At 41.0% G+C, this 21,084-nt stretch overlaps 1 protein-coding gene across 2 annotated transcripts in view; it reads right to left on the bottom strand.

The window, feature by feature from the left end:
• Positions 1 to 301: 301 nt before the first annotated feature.
• Positions 302 to 21,084, bottom strand: part of RFTN2 (raftlin family member 2) — a 67,064-nt gene continuing 46,281 nt past the window's right edge. For both annotated transcript variants that reach the window (XM_065930893.1, XM_065930892.1), the window contains exons 9-10: positions 14,284 to 14,362; positions 302 to 1,891 (exon numbers count right to left, since the gene is read on the bottom strand). In XM_065930893.1, coding sequence (XP_065786965.1) covers positions 1,622 to 1,891; positions 14,284 to 14,362 — 349 coding nt within the window. In that variant the 3' untranslated portion in view covers positions 302 to 1,621. The remainder of the gene's footprint in view (positions 1,892 to 14,283; positions 14,363 to 21,084) is intronic.

Raw genomic sequence — 21,084 nt, 5'->3', positions numbered from 1 at the left:
TTGTAAACCCTGCCTTTGGGAAAAACGGTCCCATTTTTCTGAGCTTATTACCTGTGTTTCATAACTCACGGCATTTTGTGGGCTTCAGTAGCAGTATTTATTTCTACCAAAAATTCACCAACTCTTAAATATGGAACTCAGGTTCTCTAAAAGTCAAAACAAAAAACATTTCTGCAAACAGTGTTGGTAGCTATTTCCACAGAATAGTACTGAGCAGAATATTCTACATTCCTTTACACATACAAAGGTAATGCTTGCGCATGGTAGAAGTGGAATAATTGCACGTCAATCTTACCATCAATTCATGGCGATCAGTTACACGATATATTTGATAACATGTAATACATACCTGTCATATGTGTAAAACATATTATGAGCATTAGTGTTCAGTAAGACAATAGCCCAATAACAAATGACATTTTGTTATTCAAATGATCTTATAATGTCAACACCAATGCTAATAAAAATATATAATAGGCCGAACTCATCAACGGCACAGTTGTAATTCATTTGAAGTTTCCCACATTTCAAAGTCTTTCATAGATAAAATGAAATTCTTCTATTTTGTGAAATTTTAATCTTTACCTATTAAAGGTTTGGCAAGGCAAAGGCCCCCCTGTTAGCAGAGGGAAAAAAGCAGAGATGGAACAAATAGGTCACCATACATATCACATATGTTGTGAACACCTCTTTACTTCTGTAGGACTGAAAATTCTGGGTTTCCACATTCTTCATGCTTTAGCAATCAAAATAAAAGCATAATTTACGTCTAGACAGATGTAAAATGCTTCAGTTTTCATTTAAAATTGGTGTTTCCTTTTCAGATTATTTACAATTAAAAAAAAAGAATTAATTCTGTCTACTAAGGTTTTTAAACATAGAAATTGTGAGTTCTTTTCATACTGAATTTTTTTTTAATTAAAAAAATTTTTTTTTCATATTGAATTTTAAGGGATGATGCTTCACTCTATTTCTAGACTATTAGATGCAAGAAAGGTTAAGCGTGATGAATCAGTACAATGTTGGTAACATGGCGACCCTTTAAAACCAAAGACATAAAAAAAAAGATTTTTTTTCAAGGATATTTTAACAAATAAGGATTTCCTTTGTATATACATGCCATACTTAAAGACAAAACTTGGATTAATTGTTATTTCAGGAAGTAGGTATTTTATTATTTAGCCCTTTATATGTGTGTGAGAGAGAGAGGAAAAGAGAAAATTTTCAGCTTAAGTAAGACTCTGACTTCCTGACAATTTTCTAATTAGGTAAAAATACTGATTGAGATATTTAGTTGTCTTACCAGCAATTGTAAGAAAAATATACTTTCCATATTCATGAGAAACATCATAAGTACATTATTGGTTAATATCCTAATGAGGCATCTGTTTAAACAGATGTTTTAGTTGAGAAAACTGTGAAACATGCTTCTAAATTTACAAATATCTTTGTTACTCTTCTTTGCCTGGGAGGTTGAGCCAAAGTTTACGTAGATTAGAGGAAAGCCTGAGTCTGGAAAGATTCAAAGGATCCCATAAATGCAGATAAAGTAATACAGTTAAGTAACTTGGGAATTACTTTAATAATTATTTACAGAACGTCTGTTGCTTTCCTTCTTTGCTCACATACAAGTGACCTGAGTTACTCCGTCTTCCTGGTCAAACTGTCCATCATCTAGTTCCCTCAGGATGCTGTCACTGTTGCTGCCGGAGAAGCTGCTGAGCTGGGCTGGCCTCTTCTCCTTCATCCAGCATTCTCTAGAAGGGGCGAGCAGGCAATCCTCAGGCGGGCTTCTGCTCTCTGCAGGCTGTAACAGGTCTGTGTCCAAGCTGATGCTCCTGGTTGGGACTTTACTCCTGTCTTCACTTTTCATGTGCCGGCTGCCTTTCCTCTGAAACACAAGAGATTAGCAACTAGGAGTTAACAAAAGGCTGGGTGTCGTCCTGCCCCTCTGATCTAGCTCTCTGCCTACTTCTCTTCCAAATCCTGCTCCTCTTCAAGGACAGCTCAGGGCCGCCACCCGGCCAGGAGAAGGTGTGCTCCCCGCTCTGTTAATAAACATCTGTGGTTTCCTGGTCCACCGTTCTCCTTGCTGTCAGGGTGGTCGTGTGGCCCGATCTGGGCCCTCAACAACACCTCTGAGGAGAGAGATCTGTTGAGATCATACTTTGGGGAACAAAGCAGATAGAGATACACTTGAAGCTTCCATTTTTCATCTTGGTATTTGTTGGGATCTGAGCAGCAGAAAAAGTGCCTTAGAGGCCACCTCACCCCCGTTTCGATAGGAATAGTCTGCACAGATAATTCAGATAGAGATCATATTGGAAGAAGGGGTGCCTTTCTAGGTGGGGTGGACCCCTCTCCTAGTCCTACTACAGACCGCTTTTGCCTGGCATGGTGGGATTGTTCAGCGACAGGACCAGCTCATTCTGCAGGCTGTCAGAGAAGCTGTAGATATTTTCACAATGGAATATTACTGAGACCTGACCACGCCCTTGGTGCAGTTCAGAATAAAAGGACATGGTTTTCCTGCCAAGGGTACTAAGTCGAACAAAGGTATCTAAGTCAGTAGAAGGAGAGCTCAGGGAGACAACTTTCATGTTCAGACTTCTGATGAAATTTTCTTACGGGGGTTTCTTTAATACTGACAACATGACATATATTGGATCTGTGCATATACTTAGGCACAGAAACTGAACAAGGATACACGATAAAAGATAAAGTGAAAATGTTCTAGTTTCATTCTTTTACAAGTGGTTGACCAGTTTTCCTAGCACCACTTGTTAAAGAGATTGTCTTTTTTCCATTGTATATCCTTGCCTCCTTTGTCAAAGATAAGGTGTCCATAGGTTCATGGATTTATCTCTGGGCTTTCTATTCTGTTCCATTGATCTATATTTCTGTCTTTGTGTCAGTACCATACTGTCTTGATGACTGTGGCTTTGTAGTAGAGTCTGAAGTCAGGCAGGTTGATTCCTCCAGTTCCATTCTTCTTTCTCAAGATTACTTTGGCTATTCGAGGTTTTTTGTATTTCCATACAAATTGTGAAATTATTTGTTCTAGTTCTGTGAAAAATACTGTTGGTAGCTTAGGGATTGCATTGAATCTATAGATTGCTTTGGGTAACACCATACACAAAAATAAACTCAAAATGGATTAAAGATCTAAATGTAAGACCAGAAAATATAAAACTCCTAGAGGAGAACATAGGCAAAACACTCTCCGACATAAATCACAGCAAGATCTTCTATGACCCACCCCCCAGAATATTGGAAATAAAAGCAAAAATAAACAAATGGGACCTAATGAAAATTAAAAGCTTTTGCACAACAAAGGAAACTATAAGTAAGGTGAAAAGACAGCCCTCAGATTGGGAGAAAATAATAGCAAATGAGGAAACAGACAAAGGATTAATCTCAAAAATATACAAGCAACTCCTGCAACTCAATTCCAGAAAAATAAATGACCCAATCAAAAAATGGGCCAAAGAAATAAACAGACATTTCTCCAAAGAAGACATACAGATGGCTAACAAACACATGAAAAGATGCTCAACATCACTCATTATCAGAGAAATGTAAATCAAAACCTCAATGAGATACCATTACACGCCAATCAGGATGGCTGCTATCCAAAAGTCTACAAGCAATAAATGCTGGAGAGGGTGTGGAGAAAAGGGAACCCTTTTACACTGTTGGTGGGAATGCAAACTAGTACAGCCACTATGGAAAACAGTGTGGAGATTTCTTAAAAAACTGAAAATAGAACTGCCATATGACCCAGCAATACCACTTCTGGGCATACACACTGAGGAATCCAGAGCTGAAAGAGACACGTGCACCCCAATGTTCATCGCAGCACTGTTTATAATAGCCAGGACATGGAAGCAACCTAGAGGCCCATCAGCAGATGAATGGATAAGGAAGCTGTGGTACATATACACCATGGAATATTACTCAGCAGTTAAAAAGAATTCATTTGAATCAGTTCTAATAAGATAGATGAAACTGGAGCCCATTATACAGAGTGAAGTAAGCCAGAAAGATAAAGAACATTACAGTATACTAACACATATATACGGAATTTAGAAAGATGGTAACGATGGCCCTATATGCAGGGCAGAAGAAGAGACGCAGAAGTACAGAACAGACTTTTGAACTCTGGGGGAGAAGGTGAGGGTGGGATGTTTTGAAAGAACAGCATGTATATTATCTATGGTGAAACAGATCACCAGCCCAGGTGGGATGCATGAGTCAAGTGCTCGGGCCTGGTGGGCTGGGAAGACCCAGAGGAATCGGGTGGAGAGGGAGGTGGGACGGGGGATCGGGATGGGGAATACGTGTAACTCTATGGTTGATTCATATCAATGTATGACAAAACACACTGAAAAATAAAAAAAAAATTAAAAAAAAAAAAAGATAAAGTGAAAAGTGAAAGTCACTCAGCCATGTCCGACTCTTTGTGACCCCATGGACTATACAGTCCATGGAATTCTCTAGGCCAGAATACTGGAGTGAGTAGCCTTTACCTTCTCCAAGGGATCTTCCCAACCCAGGGATCAAACCCAGCTCTCCCGAATTGCAGGCAGATTCTTTACCAGCTGAGCCACCAGGGAAGCCCATGATAAGATAAAAAAAATTTTAAAGCCCATTATTTTCCATACTATCAAGAGTTTATTTTCTTAAAGCTCATTTACATGTTAGCTGAGAACTAGGATTACATTTTCTCAAATGTGAGAGGTAAAATTACTAAAATAAATAAAAAGTCCCTTAGGAAAACAATATAGAAGTCAGATTCCTAGGCTAGTCTTAGAAAAGTTTGCTAGACTATAGATTTGTTGAACTACTATGTATAAAATACAAAAGTATTTTCTGCTGGGTTTCATGGCAAATACACAATACAAACAAGCAGCTGTATTAAATTGAATTTTATGGGCTGCTAGAGAATGTAACCACAGTTGACAGTGGTTGGTTGACAGAATTGTTTATATAGGGAGATGCAGGCTGCAGTGTGCTGCCTAGAAAGGAGGGTGTTGGCAGCTCATCTTTTTCTTGGCTGGTTACCTGAGTCCTTGGGCAAGTTTAAAGGAACAAGCCTGCCGTGGGAGCTGCCTCAATAAAGCCCCACCCTCGTGTCTCAAGTCAGATATAACTTGATGGTGGGGACATTTTCATTTGCATTCATCAAGTGCAAATATTAGATCTCAAATCCTTTTCTTTTTTATTCTGATTCACCAAATGTACTGAGTTTAACACAAGCAGTTGAACCTGACAGATTTACCCTTAAGGTACAGAAGTTGAGAACGGCATGTTCTCCCTGGTGTTGGGACACTGGTGGGTGAGGACAGAGCCTTTTGGCTGCAAGCAGGCCTGATGGGTACTGCTCCTTTCTCAAGCCTGGCTGCTGGCTCCTTTCCCATATGCACAAAGGATGCATTCACTCCTGAATGACCTCTCCTGTTGCCTGAATGAAATGGGAAGGAGGGGGTGCCTGGAAGTACTTGGCAGTCTGGATCTTTCCTTCTTCATAAGCACCAGTGCCAAAGGTAAATTTTGCAATAAATTCCTTATTGTGTATCAGCCAATAGAGGCTTACTCTCACATACTCAATGAGAAATTTCTTAATAAAAATTAGGTATTAGTCAGGATAATAAGATAGAATAATTTGCTTTTAGATAAGAATTAATAAGTAAACAACCACCAAATACAAATTTCAAGTATTAGAAGATAATTAAATACCTAACTCTAAAAAAGATTAGAAAAAACCCTGATGCTCAGGAAGACTGAGGACAGGAGGAGAAAGGGGTGACAGAGGATGAGATGGTTGGATAGCATCACAGACTCAGTGGACATGAGTTTGAGCAAATTCCAAGAGATGGTGAAGGACAGGGAAGCCTGGTCTGCTGCAGTCCATGGGGTCACAAAGAGTCAGAAACGACTTAGTGATTGAACAACAACAACAAAAAATGTCAACAACAAACGCTTTTCTTTTTTACTAAATGACTCTTAATAAATACATCTTCAGCAATGATATTGCCTCCCTTACTCCACATGAGAAGACTCTTTAGAGTCCCTTGGACAGCAAGGAGATCAATCCGTCAATCCTATAGAATATCAGTCCTGAATATTTCCTGGAAGGACTGATGCTGAAGCTAAAGCTCCAATACTTTGGCCACCTGATTCAAAGAACTGACTCATTTAAAAAGACCCTGAAGTGGGGAAAGATTGAAGGCAGGGGGAGAATGGGATGACAGAGGACAAGACAGTTGGATGGCATCACTGACTCAATGGACATGAGTTTGAGCAAGCTCTGGGAGATGGTGAAGGACAGGGAAGCCTGGCATGCTGCAGTTCATGGGGTCGCAGAGTAGGACACATCTGAGTGACTGATTAACAACTCCACATGAAATAATAGCTTTTCCAACAAATCAAATTGCAATGTTCTTATAACTTAGAGTGTAGGAGACAGAAACCTGACCAGTCCATGAAGATCATCCACTCTAATCCCTCCTTCTACTGATGTGGAACCGAGAAACAAGATGGTATTTGCCCAAGGTCAAAGGATAGCTGGCTTTGAACTGGAACCTGAGTGTCTTACCTTATTCTTTTTACATTTTTCACTATGCAAAAATGTGAGCAGATTTATGGTCAAAGATTTGTATGTTTCTCAGAGATTTTCAATTACAAAAATAATACAAGCTCAGTGTAGAAAACCTGGTAAAAACAAAAAAAAAAAGCAAAGCCCATCCACAATCCCTTCTTACAGAGATACCACTATTAATATTTGACATGTTTTACTATGTATATATGGAGAAGGAAATGGCAACCCACTCCAGTATTCTTGCCTGGAAAATCCCATGGACTGAGGATCCTGGTAGGCTATAGTCCATGGGGTCGCAAAGAGTTGGACACGACTGAGCGACTTCACTTCACTTCACTTCACTATGTATATATGGGCTTCCCTGGTGGCTCAGTGGTAAAGAATCTGCCTGCCAATGCAGGAGACACATTCGATCCCTGGATGGGGAAGATTCCCTGGAGAAGGAAATGGCAACCCACTCCAGTATTCTTGCCTGGGTAATCCCATGGACAGAAGAGCCTGGCGGGCTACCAAAGAACTGATACCTTTGAACTGGTGCTGGAGAAGATTCTTGAGAGTCCCTTGGAAAGCAAGGAGATCAAACCAGTCAATCCTAAAGGATATCAACCCCAAATATTCATTGGAAGGCTAATGCTGAAGCTGAAGCTCCGATACCGTGGCCACGTGACACAAAGAGCCGACTCTTTGGGAGAGACCCTAATGTCTGGAAGGAATGAAGGCAGGAGGAGAAGAGGGCAGTAGAGAATGAGATGGTTAGATAGCATCACTGACTCAATAAACATGAATTTGAGCAAACTTCGGGAGATAGTGGAGGATAGAGGAGTCTGGCATGCTGCAGCCCATGGGTTTGCAAAGAGTCAGACATGACTTAGCGACTGAGCAACAACACTGTGTATTTGCATATGCACACAAAGATGTGTATAGCTCACTTCTGCACTTAGCACTCACTGTATTTTGAGTATCTCCCTATGTCATAAAGAGATTTTTCATGCTACATTGCTAGGCTTATTCCTATAGGTTCTCAGAATTCATACGGGTTCTCTTCTGATATTTCACTATAAATTTGGGGAGATTCTATCAAGATTTGCATGCAGATCTAATGCCACCATTGATAAAGTCAGTCAGTTTTGTTTTGGTTTTTTCACTGTGCTGGGTCTTAGTTGTGGCATGTGGGAACTAATTCCCTGACCAGGAATTGAACCCAGGCCCACTGCATTGGAAGCACAATCTTAACCATTGCACCACCAGGGAAGTCCCCAATTGATCAACTTTTGAGAATCGTCCTCATTTACTAAAAATGAGTTACCCATTTCAAATACATGAGACTCAGTGACAAAGCAGTTGCAGTTATGGTGCCCTACCAGTCTACCTTTCATTTTCCACTCATGATGTCTTAAAAACATAAGGAGAATTATACCAGCAATTATAAGATATCACATGCCTTGTATAGTGTCATGATGGATAGAGTGGAAGAGTAGCTCAAAAATATGATTTATATAGCAATAAAAACACGGAGTGGACATTCAGGATTTCTCCCCCTCGTGTTTTTCAGGCTTGAGGGAGGATTAGAAAGCCACTGGAAGGCTAAGTGTAGCTCTAGTACCAGTTAGAAGAGTCAGAGGCTTTGAATCACACAGAGAAACCCCACAGAATATGCTTGCTCACAAAGTATGTTCCTGGGTCAGGTCATCCAAGCTTGGTGCTGGCAAAATCAGTCAAGCCTGGGAGGGGAAAAGGTGTCGTGGACAACCACTTTTCCAGCCAGCTTTCTCATCCACCTTCTCTATTGCAGTGTGGGCACATGACCCAATCAGATCCAATCAGAGTCCTTCTCTGGGATTGCTATATTGACTCTAGGATAACGAAGCTCTTTCTGGACTTCCCTGGAGGTCCAGTGGTTAAGAATCCATGGGGTCAATCCCTGGTACAGAAGAATTCCACATACAGCAGGGAAACTAAGCCTGTGTGCCACAACTACTGAGCCTGCGCTCTAGAGCCCTCGAGCCACAGTTACTGAAGCCGGTGTACCCACCCTTGAGGCTGTGCTCTGAAACAAGAGAAGACACCACAATGAGAAGACCAAGCACCACAGCTAGAGCTCACCACAATGAAGGAAGCCCGGGAGCAGCAAGGGAAGACCAAGCGCAGTCAAAAAAAAGCATTTTAAAAAAAAGTTCTTTCGAATCATTAAGTAATTTACAATATTACATTACTTTCAGGTATACAACATAGTGATTCAATATTTTTATAGATTATATTCCACTTATTAGATATTTTAAAAACTATTTACTTGACGTCATCGGGTCTTAGCTCTGGTGTGCAGGCTTAGTTGGCCTGCAGCATGTGGGATCTTATCTCCTTGATCAGGGATTAAACTCAGGTCCAGGGAGTGAAAGTGCCAAGTCCTAACCGCTGGACCGGCAGGGAACTCCCTGAGACTGGCTTCCTTTAATCAGCATGCTTTTTGAGATTGCTGTTGTTGTTAAGTCACTAAGGCATGTCCTGCTGTTTGTGATCCCATGGACTGTAGCACCCCAGGCTTCTCTGTCCTTTACTATGTCCTGGACTATGTCCTCAAACTCATGTCCTTTGAGTCGGTGATGCCATCCAACCATCTCATCTTCTGTCGCTCCCTTCTCCTCCTGCCCTCAACCTTTCCCAGCATCAGGGTCTTTTCCAGTGAGTCAGTTCTTCACATCAAGAGGCCAAAGTATTGGAGTTTTAGCTTTAGCATCAGTCCTTCCAGTGAGTATTCAGGGTTGATTTCCTTTAGGACCAACTGGCTTGATCTCCTTGCTGTCCAAGGGATTCTCAAGAGTCTTCTCCAATACCACAGTTCAAAAGCATCAGTTTTTTTTGGCACTTAGTCTTCTTTATGGTCCAACGCGCATATCCGTACAGTACTGCTGGAAAAACCATAGCTTTGACCACAGGGACCTTTGTCAGCAAAGCGAGGTCTAGGTTGGTCATAGCTTTTCTTCCAAGAAGCAATTGTCTTTTAATTTTGTGACTGCAGTCACCATCCACAGTGATTTTGGAGCCCAAGAAAATAAAATCTGCCACTGTTTCCATTTTCCCCCAATTTTTGAGATTAATTCACGTAATTGTGGCTATCAAGAGTGTAGGTGGGGACTTCCCTGGCAGTTCAGTTAAGATTCTGGGCTTCCACTGCAGGGGCTGCAGGACTTAATCCAGGTTGGAGAACTAAAATCCCACATGCTGAGTGGCCAAAAAAAAAAAAAAGAGTGCATGTGTTTTTATTTCTAAGTAGTATTTTGTTGTGTGGAAATACCACAGCTGTTTATCCATAAATCTGTTGAAGACATTTGGATTGTTTCCAGTTTTGGGAGATGATGAATAGAACATTCAAACTTTTATGTGTAGCTTTTTGTGTAAACAAAAGTTTTTCTTTCTCTAGGGCAAATGCTCATGAGAGGGATTGCTGGGTCATATCTCAGTGTATGTTTAACCCCATAAAAAGCTGCCACATCATTTTTCAGAGTGGTTGTACCACCTGGCATTCCCACCAGCAGTGTTTTATTATTCTCCTCATTTTTGATAGTTCCTAGAATTGTCAATGTTTTTTTATTTTAGTCATTCTAGTAGATGTATGGTCTCATCATGGTTTCCATTTGCATTTCCCTTAATGACTGATGATTTAAATGTCTTTTTAATGTGTTTACTTCTCATCTACATATCCTCGTTGGTTCAAGACTTTTAACTATTTTTTAACAGCATTGTTTATTTCTTATTTTTTAAGTTTTAAGATACCTTCTGGATACAAGTCTTTTGTCACAAATGTGATTTGCAAAATTTTTTTCTCCCAGTCTGTGGCTGTCTGTTATTTTCTTAGTGTCATTCACAAAGCAAAAGTTTAAATTTTGATAAAGTCTAACTTATCAATTTTTTAAAATGAATTATGCTTTTAGAGTCATATCTGAGAACTCTTTGCTTAGCCCCAGTTCATGAAGATTTTTTCCTATTTTTTTTTCTAAAAGTTTTCTGATTTTCCTAAAACAAACTCTCTCTCAATGCTAGTGTTAGTGCTAGGTTGCTTCAGTTGTGTCTGACTCTTTGGGACCCGATGGTTGCAAAGGACTGTAGCCTGCCAGTTTCCTCCATCCAGGCCTGTGGATTGTAGTCTGCCAGTTTCTTCTGTCCATAGGATTCTCCAAGCAAGAATACTGGAGTGAGTTGCCGTCCCCCCCTTCATGGGAGCTTCCCAACCCAGAAATCGAACCTTCTTGTCTCCTGCATTGGCATGAGGGTTCTTTACTACTAGCGCTACCTGGGAAGCCTCAATAGCTTAAAGAAATTGAGGTAGAAATTGGGAGTATAAATACTTGAATTTATATTGACAATATTTTAAAATTTATCAAGCTATCTAGAATATTGTATAAAACATCTTTGAAACAAAAAAATTCCAAAAGTAAAGGTCTTTATAACTTCAGAAGAAAAAATTCCAGTGCTATGTTTTCTTCGTTATGCAATTCTCAATTCCCTCCTTTATAACAGAGGCATGAAATGGCTTTGGTTAACATACAAGTACTGTTCCATGTTGAGTGTAATTGAAACAAGAAGTTTTATATATCTTAACATTAGTCTCAGTAAAAGAAAGAGAAATTTTTTTCAAGGATTAAACCTTAGATCAATTTCCAACAGCCCCATGAAATTTATAATTTTATTGAAAACTCCTTGACAATCATAAAGCAATGTTTGTAATGTTTCAAATTTCCACCAACTGGTTTTTAGAACTAAACACCTTTGAAAAAGGCTTCTCTGGTGGCTCAGATGGAAAAGAATTCACCTGCAGTGCAGGGGACCCAGGCTCAATCCCTGGGTTGGGAAGATCCCCTGAAGAAGGGACCCACTCCAATATTCTTGCTTGGAGAATTCCATGGCAGAGGAGGCTGACGGGCTATAGTCCATGGGGTCACAAAGAATTGGACAGGACTGAGTGACTAACAGTTTTCACCTTTGAAACAATTATTTGAAAACCTGTATAAATGAAGCAATTCCCAATCAACCCCTCCCCAACAACAACTGATTTCAAGGTACAAGCAAAGAATAGTGCCATTATGGTCTTAAAACTAAATAAGAACTTTTAAAAGACATGTTATAAATGTATAACTTTTACAAAATACATATTAGATGCTAAATTAACTCTGTGGTGATACTGATAGTCTACTACTTCTTGAAATAAAATAACAAATTATTTCCACTATGAAAATAAAAAGTATTTACAAGTTGATTTTCTGTTATAGTTATTAGATACTTTAGCTCCAGCCTGAACCACTTACATGTTTTGTTCTGAAATAATCTCAATATCCTGAGATTTCCTGCTAGGAAAATTAAACATTTGTCAAAGGAAAAAATACTAAATCCACTTAGAAGTAGAATTCTAAGTTATAAAATATGTTATTGCTGGGCTCCTCAGAGATGCAAACTGACCACTTAATTTTTATTAAAAAAAAAAAAAAAATTGGGGGACTGTGCCCATAGCATAGGAGATCTAAGTTCCCTGACCAGGGACCAAACCCATGCCTCCTGCAGTGGCAGCGAACGGTCTTAACCCGTGGACCATGAGGAACGTCCCAAACTGACCATTTATATACTTCCTTTCTAGTAAATAAATGACGAAGTAGTTTTAGATTATAATGAACGTAAATGTAAAGATTACCCAAAGAAAAGCTGTCACTAGAGTATTGAATGGTATTTAAACAAAAAGAGCTCAGATATTTTCAGGGAATCACAGAATTGATACATAACCCTAAGAAAGGAGGCTCTGAAGCAGCTGAATGTGGTCTTATCTTCACAGACATCAAGTACAGAGCCCTCCTTAGTCAAAATCCTATTAGGCTGTGAATTTTGTGAATCTTTCTCAGAAACGATGGCCATTTGCATATGTTTAAAAAAGAAAAAAAAGAAAAAGAGAAGGCTATAGCATGGTGAAAAGTTGCTTTTGGGAAGGAGAAAGAACAAAAACTTTTTCTGGCCATTCTTTATATAGGTTTTTCTTGACAGAATATATATATATATTCTATAAAAAATATATATATATATATATTTTATACTTCATTTGTTTATTTGGTGGCACAGCACAGCTGTGGGATCTTACCACCAGGACCCAGGATGGAAACTGTGCCCCTGCAATGGCGGAGGCTTGCCCACCGGTCTGCCAGGGAAGTCCCACAGAAAGTTTCTTGGCAACTTGGAACTTGAGCCGTTCTCCCCAGGGCTGGAAGGCACTGCTCACCTGTGGGCTCTAATTCAGTCTTTCTGAAATCTTTGTTAACTTGATCACTCTGCTCTCCTAAGGGAGTTATCTTCCTATCCACACACAGCCCCTCTACCTGCTTGCCTGCGGGACCAGCTAGAGTCCGCCCAAAATCAATGTGAGACAACTTAGCATGGCTGAATTACATGTACTGTTAGTCTATTAATAGCTTTGCTAGTTTAGAAAAACTGTGAAATTTTCTAAAATGTTATTTTCCTGATAATACAGAATCACTTTAAATAATTTTCTGGTCCATTTGCAAACTTCCTCTTTTCAAAGTTAGGCCTTAATTAATTAAGATTAATTAAGATTGCTTCATTCAATGATTCTATTCTCAGTGTGCATCTAGTAGGAGTCTAGTAAGAATAAGGTGACTTGAGACTCAGCAGAGCCCTTCAGCAAAGAACTGAAAAACTATGACCTTGAGGAGACAATACAAAAGTGCCATCAGAAGTCAAGATTGCACTGATCTGTCATAATATCAGGCACATTCACTTATGAGGCTTATAACTGTAGGAGCGGAAAATCTTTTCCTCTGTCATCTTAGGTTCAGCATCTGAGACCTGCAAATTAAACTAGAATATAATAGGAGAAAAGGTTTATTTTGGATGCACACGAAGGCTGCATAGGGAAGGAAAGCCCAAAGAGGCAGTTAGACCTGGGAGATGATTTTCATTTTACAAAGGGTGTCACACTGTGGTGAAGTGACCAGACAAATAAGAAGGGATTTGGGGTTTTAGGGGCAGTAAACTGTGGGAAGGTAAGTATTTGGGGATGGCTTAGTGGTAAAGAATCCAATCCACCTGCAGTGCAGGAGACCCAGGTTTGATCTTTGAGTCGGGAAGATTCCCCGGAGGAGGAAATGAAACCCACTCCAGTATTCTTGCCTGGAGAATCCCCATGGACAGAGGAGCCTGGCGGGTTACGGTCCACAGGGTTGCAAAGAGTCTGGACATGACAGCACACATGAGCACAAGTATTTGGGAAACTAATGCAAGAGGGGGTTTAGTAAGTTGTGGGGCCGGCAGGTGGTGCTCCCAGTGATGAGTCGTCTCTGGCACAGGAGAGGGAAGCAACTTCACACAGGGAAAGTTTTGTCACATTGGCAAAAGGAAAATTTATGCCCTGCTTTTGTCAGAAAGGGAGAGGTTCTGTGTCGTTGCCTTTAGCTCTGAATGGTAATCCATACACCTAAATGGCATACTTTGGGGTCATATTCTGATTTCCTTCAGAACCGTCTCATATTCCTGTTTGCTGGCATATTTCCCGTGTTATATATTGGTTCAGAAGGCTGTTTCCTTATTAGGTTCCCACTTTCTCATCTGTTCACCATTTAGAATTACAGTGAGAGATTAAGGATTGAATGGTTCAGTTTAACAGTTCATAAAGCATCACTTTTACTCACTTCTGGTGTTTGAGCAGCTGAATTCCACATAACTGGTCTCTGAAGGAATACAACCTGCTTTGTAGCCAAATTCCCCTCACTGCAAATTAAAACAAGAGCGTTAGCATTTCTAAATTAGTAATTCTCTATATTTCACACTTGGCTAGAATGTTCCACATGTATTCTTTGTAAAATAATCTTCTGATCCAATAATAATTATGAAATAGTCTATATAAGTTGCAGCAGATAAAACAAGGGGAAAAAAATCCCTAAAAGCTAAATATAGTCCTTATAAAAGAAATTCTTAATGTTTAAAACTTGTAATCTCATTGTGCTAACATACTTGGTTTCATCTCATGATCTCCCCTCTTATTGCTTATCAACGTGCATATTTCTGCATGTCTATAACCACTGCATATTTGTATTTTGTATTCTGTATTCTATGCTTATCTCTTTTCTTGCTTGTACATTATGATCATATTCTTAATAGCTGCATGATATCCCAAAGAATTAAGATACCAAAATGTACTAAGCCTTTCCATTATTACTGGAAAATTAGGTTGCTTCCGGCTTTCTGCTAATTATAAATAATGCTGCTATAGAAACATGTATAGTCTTCTTTATTCGTTATGACTTATTTCCTTGAGATAAATTCATAGGCGTGGGATTATTAGGCCAAAAGGCTATGATTTAAGCTCCTTGGTATGCATTGTCAAATTTGTCTTATGAAAGAAAGAGACCAGTTTGGACTGCCACATGTGAGAAATTTATATACGTTTTCCATTGAGGGACTTGAGCCACAGCTAGTTTCATTTTCAGATGCTTCTTTGTAGTCAGCTACTCAATATTCTCCTTATTTAACTACCATCATGGCAAATTACCCCGTGCCAAAGACTACTTGGGGTTTGGATTTCTCTGAAATGCTTTTCACAGAGTCTCCATGGATTTATGGGGAGGGGTGTCTGTAGCTAATGTTGCTCAGTTACGACTTTTATTATGCAAAAAACCCCAACAAAACCTCACTATTAGCTGCATTTTATGCTGAGCTCTTTTTTCTGGAAAACAAATGAAACATTGAAACTCTGGCCCTAGTGGTCAACCCCACACAATTTGAAAATCCCAAACTTACTGATACTGTTGAATTTTGAGAAAGAGCAAATCTTCCCACAAAGTGGTAATGAGAGATTGCTTCTTTTTTTATTTTTAAAAGACTGCTTTTAGTCTAATCTCATTTTAGTTTGACTCTATCTTTGAAAAAAAGACATGGTGTGAAATATCTCCTAGCTTTGGGGAACAGTTTGAGTCATCTGGAGACATCAGCGTGAGACGGGAAGGGGCTGGTGGTGCACGGAACAGGCTGGCTATTTGGGCGGCAGGGAGAATACGGGAAAGGGCAGTGGCTTTAGAAGCAGACGGTCCTGGATTCAAGGCTCAATTCTACAGTAAAACAAAGAATGTTGCTCACCATCTAGTTCTACAAGAATCAAGTCATTAGCCAATGTAACCACTGACTTACAATTCACTCTGAAAGGAATTCAGGTGAAGATCAGAATGAAGCACTTGGTGCTCTGGGAAAACAGGCCCTCCCATAGCTAGAAATATTTTAGGAGGATTTTTTTAACGAACCTGGTGTCTTATATCTTCCCATACTTAGAAAAGATCTAAAGTCATGAACTGAGATACCTGTTCCTTATGACTAACCTTCTACCAATGTGTGCTTGACTGCATGTCACCCTTTTCCAAAACTATGCACATGCTGATCTGTCTGCCTCATCTCTTGGGAGCATTCCTCAGAGCTCTCTGAGAGACTGCATCCTGCACTAGAGTTCTTAGTAAGTCCCCCAGAACTCACAGCTCCCAGGTTGTGCTCCACCCCCCCCCCCCCCCAGTTGACAGTACTGAAATGGCTGATGATACCACCTGATACCTGCTGACTTTGGCGAAGTTTTAAAATTCTCTTTTATTTCCTATCAAGGGCTTTGTGATAGATAAATAAGTCAGTGGATATGAAGAGTGTCCGCTGCGCCTGCCACTGGAAGGAGCACAGTAAATGGGATTTCTTCCCAGTTCCCCCATTCATTTAGTGAAATGTGGGGTAGGGTTGAGTGGGAGGAACACATCTTAGAATCAAGAACATCTTCCAGAGAGAACGGTCAAGGAAAGGGGGAACAAGGAGAGCAGAGGTCCCTGGATAATGTTCAAGGCTTGTGACGCAGGTGGAGAGTCACATGCAGGAACCAGGCCTAGAACTGTCCAAAGGCGAGAAGTCAGGGGACGATTAGTCTTCTTGAATAGAAAGTCTCCCGGGGCCCCGGGGTAAGGACCGGGGGTGACCCTTGATGAGTTTTCCCCAAAAGATTATAGGATGGGGCAAATCTGAGTGTACTAGGGTGTGATGTTCGGCCGACAGCAGGCTTCTCAACCTTTATGAATGGGGTAAAACTGTAAGTGTGGAGACAGTTACTCAAAGGCTGCCTATCTTAGGACAGTCTTTGGCTGCCCAGGTAAGACTTTGGAAGGTTAGCATTTTCCCATCTCTTGGGAGGTCCTTGAGTTAGACTTAACTTGAAATATGTCTAAGACCTCCCTGTCTCTGGTTTTCTAAAGGACATTCTGATTTAAAATAGGTCCTGCTGGGACTTTCCTGGTGGCACTGTGGGTGGGAATCCACCTGCCAAAGCAGAGGTCATGGGTTCGATCTCTGGGCCAGCAGGATTCCACATGCCTCGAAGCAGCTGAGCCCAAGTGCCACAACTACTGATCCTGCGTGCTAGAGCCTGTGCTCCGCAACAAGAGAAGTCATTGCAGTGAAAAGCCTTTTCACGGCCATGAGGAGTAGCTCCTGCTCACTGCAACTAGAGAAAGCCCATGCAAAGCAACAAAGACCCAAAGCAGCCCAAAATTAATTAATTAGTTACATGAAATAAACTGCTTTCTGTTAAAAAAAAAAAGTCTTGCTATTTTTGGGCTTCCCAGGTGGTGCCAGTGGTAAAGAACCTGCCTGCCAATGCAGGACATGTAAGGGACACAGTTTTGACTCCTGGGTCTGGAAGGTTCCCTGCTATTTTCAGAGTATCTGTGAGATGTGGAATGCCTTTTGGTTTGGAGAATGGCAATCATGGTAGAATGAAAGGGAAAGAGGTCTGAAACCACACGGAGGGACAGGGCAAGGGAGTCCCCCAGAGTCTCCGGGAGCTCCAGAGGTAACGCTGTCTACTGAGCTTGGATAGGACACTTGCTCTGTAGCACCGGCTTCTGAAAGGATCTGACTGGTGACGTCATTATGGGAGCAGAGAGATCTTCAAAGGCTCTCCTGGAAGTTCCTGGACAGAGCCTACACCTGCTATTCCCTACAGAATTTTTTTTACCCAGAAAGTACTATTAGTTAACTGAGTAACTCAATACTTCTCTGGGAGAGTTAAGAACATTTAGATTCTCTTTTGGAGTGTTATTAATGGGTGGTCATGATTTGATATAATAGAAAATCAATGCAGTTTTTGGAAAATGCTTGATTTTGGCATAAACTCTGTAGAAGTTATGGCACAACCTGCTTTGGTGATGAGTATAGACTGCAAGTAGGGGCTTCCCTGGGGGTTCAGACAGTAAAGAATTTGCCTGCAATGCAGGAGACCTATATTCAATCCCTGGATTGGGAAGATTCCATGGATAAGGGAATGGCAACCCACTCTAGCATTCTTGCCTGGAGAATTCCATGGACAGAGGAGTCTGGCAGTCCCCGGGGTTGCAAAGAGTAGGACATGACTGAGTGACTAACACACACACACACACACACACACACACACACACACACACACAGAGACTGCATGTATAAGCTGCTCAAGGGAATACTTTCAAAGAAGATGTGAAAACATCTGCTAGTCCTTCCTTCCTGAGGGCAAGAGATAGCGCCATTGTCATCATGAGGTACAGGTTAGCCAGGGCAGCCGGGGGGGGGGTGGGGGGGGGTGGGTTCCCTGCAGCAGTGGTGGAAAGTAGAGCGAATGGATACAAGGGCCTAGAGGGGAAAGGAGGGTCATCAGTCCAGGAGAAGGTCCAGGAAAGTACCATGACACCCAAGGCCAAAGCCTAGGTAGGATCTGAGACCCTGGGCCACAGTGAAGGAAGAAAAGTGAAGGTCAAATCAGTGACGCTGATTGGAAAAGTGAAACCAGTGGGAGAAGCAAGGTCAGGTGTAGGTGTTTGACCAGAAGAAACCAGTTGAAGCAAAGTGAAAGTATGAAGGCTGAATCGGCTCCGGGGTCACACCCAGGATTAAGCAAAGGTTCAGAGGACAGGTGTGGACCTGGGAGAGGCAAGAGAAACCCCCAGGACTGCTGCTGTCCCTGGGACAAGGGGCTTCTCTCTGCCTTGGGAGTAAGCTCATCTTTCGATGTGGGCAGACAGGAGTGTGTGATCTGGGGAGAGTGAGCCAGGGATTGTATTGGCAGTATGGGCAGAGTAGCCAGAACACAGAAGGGGGAGAAATGTGTTCAACCAGTTCTACAACTTTGTACTACACAATATCCGGACACATCATTTCTCTGTGACGTGTTTAACAGAGGCAGTGCAGTGTGGGGAAAATAGCATGTATGGCTTTAGAGTCACACTGACCCTGGGTTTGCATCCCAGCTTTGTTGCTTACTGGCTATGTGACACTGATGAAGTCGTTCTATCTTTCTGAGCCTCCTGTTTCTCTTCTGTAAAACAAAGATGGTTCTGAGAAGACCTTTGACGTGGTGGGTATAAAGTTCTTGGCACAGACCTGGAGCATAGCAGATGCTTAGTAAATGCTTCCTTCTCCCTTTCCTGTCTTCTTCTATGCGTTTCATAAGAAAACAAAAAGAAGACTCTCTACTTGGTTATTTTTAAGGGAGGGAGGTTTGCTATGGTGTCAACAGACAATCAAGAAAAATACTAGCTTCCTGATAACAGAAAATCTCATGAACTAAACTAAGAAAAATAACTTCAATTTGTGCAATGCTTTCTGTGCAGGGGGCCTGGATTTGATCCCTGATCAGGGAGGAGATCCCCCATGCCACAACTAAGACCTGGTGCAGTCAAATAAATAAATATTAGAAAACAAAAAACCCCTTAAAACAAAGACATCCATAAAGAGAGTAAAAAAGACAAGCCTCAGACAGAATCAGGGAGACCGTCACAACACACATAAAACAAATAAAAGGCCTCATCCAATATACATTTAAACACTCCTATAAATACAATTTTAAATGTGGGCAAAAGATTTAAACAGGTACTTGACATAAGAATAATCTCAGTGGTCAAGAAATGTATGAAAATGTGCTCAATTTTAGTAGCAAATAGGTAAGTACAAACTAAAACCACACTGAGATCACGCTATATATACAATCACCAGAATGGCAAAATTTACAAGTATGACAATATTTTTTTGTTGGAGCAACGGGAATTTTCATGTTCTGCTGGTGGGAGAGTAAGCCGCAACATTCTACTTGAAAAGAGTTCAGCATTTATATCTAGAAAGCTAAAGAAATGCCCTGTGACCCAGCAATTCCACTTCCTGGTCTACACCCTTGAGAAACTTGAGCATATGTGCTCAGGTTCAGAATAGCATGCTTGTCACAGCCAACACCTGAAAGCAACCAAAGCGTCAGCAGCAAGATAGATGCACAAACACCCACACACAACTCTTACAGTGGAGGTGTGGATAACTCTCACAGTGCTAAGTGAAAGAAGCAACATGTGAAAGACTAGCAAGAAAGTGAAAGTGTTAGTCACTCAGTCATGTCTGACTCTTTGCGGCCCCATGGACTATAGCCTGCCAGGCTCCTCTGTCCATAGAATTCTCCAGGTAAGAATACTGGAGTGGGTAGCCATTCCTTTCTCAGGGGCTCTTCCCGACCCAGGGATCAGACCTGAGTCTCCTGCATTGCAGGTGCATTCTTTAACATCTGGGCCACCACAGAAGTCCATGAAAGAATATATATAATTCCATTTTTATAAAATCAAAACAAGCAAAACTAAATTGCTTATTTAGGGATACAAACATGAGTGGTAAGACTATTAGGCAAAAGAAGGAAATGATTATCCTAAAAGTTGGGGTCATGTTACCTCTGCATGAAGGGAGTAGGTATGATGGGGTAGTTCTAGGGTGCCACTGTCTTGTCCAGTGGTAATTACACAGTGTTTTTATAATTATAATTATGTATATTTGTCAACAAAGGTCCATCTAGTCAAGGGTATGGTTTTTCCAGTGGTCATGTATAGATGTGAGAGTTGGACTATAAAGAAAACTGAGTGCCGAAGAATTGATGCTTTTGAATTGTGGTGTTGGAGAAGACTCTTGAGAGTCCCTTGGACTGCAAGGAGATCCAACCAGTACAACCTAAAGGAGATCAGTCCTGGGTGTTCATTGGAGGGACTGATGCTGAAGCTGAAACTCCAGTACTTTGGCCACCTCATGCAAAGAGCTGAGTCATTGGAAAAGACCCTGATGCTGGGAAAGATTGAGGGCAGGAGGAGAAGGGGACGACAGAGGATGAGATGCTTGAATGGCATCACCAACACAACGGACATGGGTTTAAGTAAGTTCCGGGAGTTGGTGAGGGACAGTGAGGCCTGGCATGTTGCAGTTCATGGGGTCTCAAAGAGCCAGACACAACTGAGTGACTGAACTGAACTGATATTTATGTTTTATGCACTTTCTATATATGTTTTATTAACAAAATTGTTTTAAGAGTAGGTGTAATGCTGTATGTAGGAGAATGGTTGTGGATTTGCACATAATAATAATGGTCCCTCCTCGACACAGACACAGAGAACAGACTTATAGGCATGGGGGAGGAG

Source organism: Muntiacus reevesi, chromosome 3 (genome assembly GCF_963930625.1).
Source record: "Muntiacus reevesi chromosome 3, mMunRee1.1, whole genome shotgun sequence".
NCBI classification, from domain to species: Eukaryota; Metazoa; Chordata; class Mammalia; order Artiodactyla; family Cervidae; genus Muntiacus; species Muntiacus reevesi.
The sequence above is the reverse complement of the archived record's forward strand: the minus strand, read 5'-3'. Positions and strand labels throughout refer to the sequence as shown.